The 6,158-nt window shown below is 39.1% G+C and overlaps 1 protein-coding gene across 2 annotated transcripts; it reads right to left on the bottom strand.

Annotated features, from left to right (window-relative positions):
• Positions 1-377: 377 nt before the first annotated feature.
• Positions 378-3,401, bottom strand: LOC110517641 (zymogen granule membrane protein 16). Of its 2 annotated transcripts, none has more exons than XM_090188626.1 (5): positions 3,259-3,401; positions 2,925-2,942; positions 2,726-2,778; positions 2,282-2,450; positions 378-1,277 (listed from the first exon to the last, which is right to left on the bottom strand). In XM_090188626.1, exons 3-5 carry the CDS (start codon positions 2,775-2,777, stop codon positions 911-913), a joined length of 588 nt encoding a protein of 195 aa, XP_090044752.1. In that variant the 5' UTR covers position 2,778; positions 2,925-2,942; positions 3,259-3,401; the 3' UTR covers positions 378-910. The 2 variants fall into 2 exon arrangements, with proteins under 2 accessions (XP_090044752.1, XP_090044748.1); XM_090188622.1 differs by having other exon boundaries at positions 3,255-3,339.
• Positions 3,402-6,158: the final 2,757 nt, after the last annotated feature.

Raw genomic sequence — 6,158 nt, 5'->3', positions numbered from 1 at the left:
AGACTAGAAATCATGAGAAAGTAATGGAAATAAAATTTCCTCCAAATATGTGCTTCCTATTTCAAATGAAAATGTTGAACTTTCTATGAAGGAAAATAAGAGTTTTAGTGCAGACAGCCAACTAACACAAAAATAATAGTTTGATATTGTTGATGCGATACGACATGATATATTGTGGAAAATAATATCCCGATATGTAACTATCCATTTTTTCCCCTTCATTACTATTGAATAGGCGTTTCAACGGTCTTGCTGTTATAAATGTAGTTCCTTATTGACACCATTGAGGTAGGGTTTGTTAAGATGACAGATTAGTTTATCGTAGCGTCTGGCCACTACTGTATGTATATGCTTATCAAAAGGAATACAATGAAATATAATGATTAAAGATATGCTTTTTATTAAAATGTCCAGAAGCAGATGTAGCAGAAAAGGATCAACAAATAACAAATGCAGCGTGTATAAAATAGTGAAGGTGAAACACCTGGAAACACTATTATCTCCCCATAATATTTGATTGTTCCATTAATCAAAGATATAATTAATCCTTTAAATCCCATATGAATCTTTCCTTTATTGTGATAAAATGTGATAACAACGCATGTTGACCCAAGCTGACAGGACTGTTTGAATATTCCTATCTAATGGATGCTTCATGAGAATTTGAACTGAATGAATTTGAATGTTAAGAAATATTTTATTACTGCTTCAAGTGAGGAATCACCTCAAAAGTACTTCCAAAGTACTCAAAACATTCCAATTCAATCAGTGAAATAAAAGTGAAATAACAAACAGATAGTGAAATAAAAACTGTTCTGTCAGCGTCTATGTCAAACATCCGTCCATCATATAAGGTCAGTTTCCTGGACCCAGATTAAGTTTACTCCTGGACTAAAAAGCATTTTTCCCCCTAAAAAATAGGAGTTACTGTTTCCAGTGCTGTTCCCAGAGTACTGTTTCCAGCCCCTTCCATGTCCACAAATCCCCAGTGGGCTCCGATGGAGGTGATTCCAACACCGTTGAAGCGACCGCTGAGGATCCTCAGCTCATTGCCCATGTTGGATGGGTAGAAGTTGAAGGAGACCTGGTTGGGCATGCCGGCTGACAGAGTGCGCCCCATGTTGGTGGTTAACACCAGGGAGCAGATGTAGTCTGCTGGGTTGTACTTCCCAGACACCTCGACAATGGCCTCATCATTAAACAGCTCCATCACCTGCTTTACACTCCCTTCGTTACCGAACACAGGAGACCAGGTGTTGCCGTATCTCAGCTGGAACCTAAAACAGAGGAAGCTTTTCACGTTGGTTGTGTTTTGATAAGGCACATTCAGACCGAGACAGCAGGTAACATCAGAGAATATCAAGGAATTACATTTTACATTGTACTCTGGGTTAGATACGATAACACTATTGTTTGGTCATAAACTGAATATGTAATAAACACAACAAAGAAAGAAAGAGTGTTTGTTGGGTAGTGTAGTTGGACTGAGTCAGTGGTGTTTGTTGTGTAGTGTAGTTGGACTGAGTCAGTGGTGTTTGTTGGGTAGTGTAGTTGGACTGAGTCAGTGGTGTTTGTTGGGTAGTGTAGTTGGACTGAGTCAGTGGTGTTTGTTGGGTAGTGTAGTTGGACTGAGTCAGTGGTGTTTGTTGTGTAGTGTAGTTGGACTGAGTCAGTGGTGTTTGTTGTGTAGTGTAGTTGGACTGAGTCAGTGGTGTTTGTTGGGTAGTGTAGTTGGACTGAGTCAGTGGTGTTTGTTGTGTAGTGTAGTTGGACTGAGTCAGTGGTGTTTGTTGGGTAGTGTAGTTGGACTGAGTCAGTGGTGTTTGTTGGGTAGTGTAGTTGGACTGAGTCAGTGGTGTTTGTTGGGTAGTGTAGTTGGACTGAGTCAGTGGTGTTTGTTGGGTAGTGTAGTTGGACTGAGTCAGTGGTGTTTGTTGGGTAGTGTAGTTGGACTGAGTCAGTGGTGTTTGTTGGATAGTGTAGTTGGACTGAGTCAGTGGTGTTTGTTGTGTAGTGTAGTTGGACTGAGTCAGTGGTGTTTGTTGGGTAGTGTAGTTGGACTGAGTCAGTGGTGTTTGTTGGGTAGTGTAGTTGGACTGAGTCAGTGGTGTTTGTTGGGTAGTGTAGTTGGACTGAGTCAGTGGTGTTTGTTGGGCAGTGTAGATGGACTGAGTCAGTGGTGTTTGTTGGGCAGTGTAGTTGGACTGAGTCAGTGGTGTTTGTTGGGTATTGTAGTTAGACTGAGTCAGTGGTGTCTGTTCATGGGTCAGAGTCTGCTCACCCGCTGATGTAATTGTTGCTGTTGTAGTTGTAGTAGTAGTAGTAGTAGTAGTAGTTGTTGTTGGTCTCCCACACTCTGACTCCCGTGATGCGCCCCTCACCGTAGGAAGCAAATGGGGTGCCACCTCCCTGACCCACCGCAGAGGAATACGAGTACGGGTCTTTGATGGCTAAAATAACATGGCCAATATGTTTACTATATTTACTATATTAATAATACATATTTATATACATCATTTTATTTTTAACAACACATTTCTGAAAGATCTTGACATTATGAATAAAGTGCAGATGAATTAACTAAAGTACATTCTGCAATTATTTAATACATTAGTTTATGTCTCAAAGAAGAACTCCTAAGTCTAACTGTTAAAAGACAAGTTGGTGAAAGCACAAGAGCTATTATTTAATCATTATAATTCAGAATTGTATTTTTATAACTCACGCATTGCCAAGCAGCCAGCCAAGAACATTGTGACAACCAGGATTAAGAACATTCTGCAAAAGTGAGGCATCGACACTTAAGACCTTTAATTTCAGTCAATTTCACTCTCATTCTGTTTCACTTTAAATGGTAAAACTTGAAATAATGTAGTTAATAATGTTTTTCATAGTAGTTTGTCAAAACAAATAAGTCATTTTACCTGTCAGGTCAGTGTTTCCTAGGAGGGAAAAGAAAATAACCTTTTGAATTGTGATGTAACAAACAACAAACCATTGTTGAATGTGAAATGTTATAAAACGGCTCTAAAAAGTTGAACCTCTAGTTTACTACAATCACTCTTGCAGTGCTAAGCTACTGTCACATTAAAAATAATGTCAGATCACTGAATTTAAATTTAGTGGCAAAAGGGCCAAAATGTTTGTGCCCAAGAACCAAGAGAAAATTAGAATTAACTTCATAACATTTCCCACACCAGTACTATGCATTAAAAACAAGTGCACATTTTCAATTTAGTTAGTTGTGTAGTTACCCACAGTGCTATCTTGAGATGTGTGAAACCCTGTGAAAGCTTATTGTCTCTCTTTCTCTGCCAGGTCCTTCTAGTCTACTGCTTCCTCTAAGAACTGCATTTATACCTGCTGAACATTCCATCAGCTCTAGATGGAAGGAGCATGACAAAGAACACGTTTAGTCAGTCACTATTGAGAAGTCAGACATTGTTTTCTAATTGGTCGAGGCTACTTTGGGAGGGAGTATCAAGGAAGTACTATAAGGAAATAATAATTGTGTTCTTTTGAATTGTAACTAATTAATGATCTGAAATAGGGATTAAAAAAATATACAATCGAACAACCGAACAATTAAAATAATATACCAACTTTGTATGAATGTGTACGAAAATCGCTCAAAATCAGTCTCCCAATCTTCAGTTGTTTTATTACACCAAGAGGAACTCCTTCCCTTCAAACATTAACATGCTGAAAAAGACGTGTGGATCTTGTCATTAACAGGATGGTTAGTTCATTGGTTTGCTCAAATACCTACAGTATTTTATTGTAGAATATTTGTTTCAGAACATGTTTTTCCATTTAATTCTAGATGTGCAGACGAGATTCAACATTTTTATCCTCCATTATTGTCCGACGTTTTCTGCAGTCTGTTACAACACTCACATCTTCATTAAATCACTGGCAACCTGTTCATGTTACTACAGGAAAACAATCTGATTTATTTTTCTGCAGATGAAGCAGATAAATATCAGTAGAAGTTACAAAGTGAGAAAATAAATAAAATATTATATACACATTACTGAGTGAAATACCCTGAGGCACTTGTTACCACCTATCTATAAAATGTGATAGTTCAATTAACATATTGTTAGATTACTTGTTAGATATTACTGCATGGTCGGAACAAGAAGCACAAGCATTTCGCTACACTCGCATTAACATCTGCTAACCATGTGTATGTGACCAATACAATTTGATTTGATTTGAGAGTAATACAAATACAGTGGGGCAAAAAAGTATTTAGTCAGCCACCAATTGTGCCAGTTCTCCCACTTAAAAAGATGAGAGAGGCCTGTAATTTTCATCATAGCTACACATCAGCTATGACAGACAAAATGAGAAAAAAAATCCAGAAACACACATTGTAGGATTTTTAATGAATTTATTTGCAAATTATGGTGGCTCATGTAACATGAAACCCACATTTCACATGTTGCATTTAAAAAAAATTGTTGAGTGTAAAGTAGTTAGGTCACATAAAGATGTATGTAATTCATATGAATGAAATCATCAACATGTATTGATCACATCTTTACTAATGCTGCAGAAATGAACTTTAAAGCAGTATCCAAATCCATGTGATATAGTGATCACAATATAATAGCCATATCTAGGAAGTTCCAAAGGCTGGGCCTAATATAGTGTATAAGAGGTCATACAATACGTTTTGTAGTTATTCATATGTTGATGATGTAAAGAATATTTGCTGGTCTGTGGTGTGTAATGAGGAGCAACCAGATCCTGCACTTGACACATTTATCAAATTGCTTATTCCAGTTACTACTGAGCACGCACCCATTAAGAATATGACTGTTGGGGCCGCCCGGGTGGCGCAGTGGTTTTCTGTACTGCAGTGCCAGCTGTGCCATCAGAGTCCTGGGTTCGCGCCCAGGCTCTGTCGTAACCGGCCGCGACCGGGAGGTCCGTGGGGCGACGCACAATTGGCCTAGCGTCGCCCGGGTTAGGGAGGGCTTGGTAGGGGTAGGGGTAGGGGTGTCCTTGTCTCATCGCGCACCAGCGTCTCCTGTGGCGGGCTGGGCGCAGTGTACGCTAGCCAGGTGCACGGTGTTTCCTCCGGCGCATTGGTGCGGCTGGCTTCCGGGTTGGATGTGCGCTGTGTTAAAGAAGCAGCGGCTTGGTTGGTTGTGTATCGGAGTGACTTTCAACCTTCGTCTCTCCCGAGCCCGTACGGGAGTTGTAGCGATGAGACAAGATAGTAGCTACTACGAAATTGGGGAGAAAAAAGGGGTAAAATTCAACAAAAAAAATAATATAAAAACGGTTAAATCCCCTTGGATTGATGAGTTGTAAAAAAAAAAAAGTTGTATGGTTGATAGGGATGAGGCAAAAGGTATGGCAAGTAAGTCTGTCAGCCCAACTGATTGGCAAACGTACTGTAAATTAAGAAATCCTGTGACTAAGCTTAAGAAAAAGAAAAATAAACTATAACAAAGATACATTATATAAAGAATGACAGTGAAAAGATTTGGAGCACCTTAAATGACATTTTGGGGAAAAAAGCCAACACGGCTCCATCATTCATTAAATCAGATGGCTCATTTATCAGATATTGCAAACTACTTTAATTACTTTTTCAGATAAACAGTACATGCCAGCAACAAACGCTGACACTACACATCCAAGTATATCTGACCAAATTATCAAAGACAGGAATTGTACTTTTGAATTTCTGTAAAGTCAGTGTGGTACATTTTATATTGCTACTCCATCAATTTAAGCCTACTAGAAAGTGTGTGCCCTCAGGCCTGTAGGCAAGCTAAAGTCTTTCCACTACCCAAGAATAGTAAAGCCCCCTTTAATGGCTCATATAGCTGACCAGTCAGTCTGTTACCAACCCTTAGTTTACTTCTGGAAAGAATTGTGCTTGACCAGATGCCGGTGCGGTAGGTAACTTAGTGGTTCGAGTGTTGGGCCAGTATCTGAAAGGTTGCTGGATCGAATCCCCGAGCTGACAAGGTAAAAATCTGTCATTCTGCCCCTGAATAAGACACTGTTCCCTGTAAATATGAATTTGTTCTTAACTGACTTGCCTAGTTAAATATTTGTATTTTTTAAATACAATGATATTTCACAGTAAACAAATTGACAACAGACTTTCTGCACGCATATAGGGAAGGACACTC

This window comes from Oncorhynchus mykiss, chromosome 2 (genome assembly GCF_057628025.1).
Source record: "Oncorhynchus mykiss isolate SJ-2025 chromosome 2, ASM5762802v1, whole genome shotgun sequence".
In the NCBI taxonomy this organism is placed as follows: domain Eukaryota; kingdom Metazoa; phylum Chordata; class Actinopteri; order Salmoniformes; family Salmonidae; genus Oncorhynchus; species Oncorhynchus mykiss.
The sequence above is the reverse complement of the archived record's forward strand: the minus strand, read 5'-3'. Positions and strand labels throughout refer to the sequence as shown.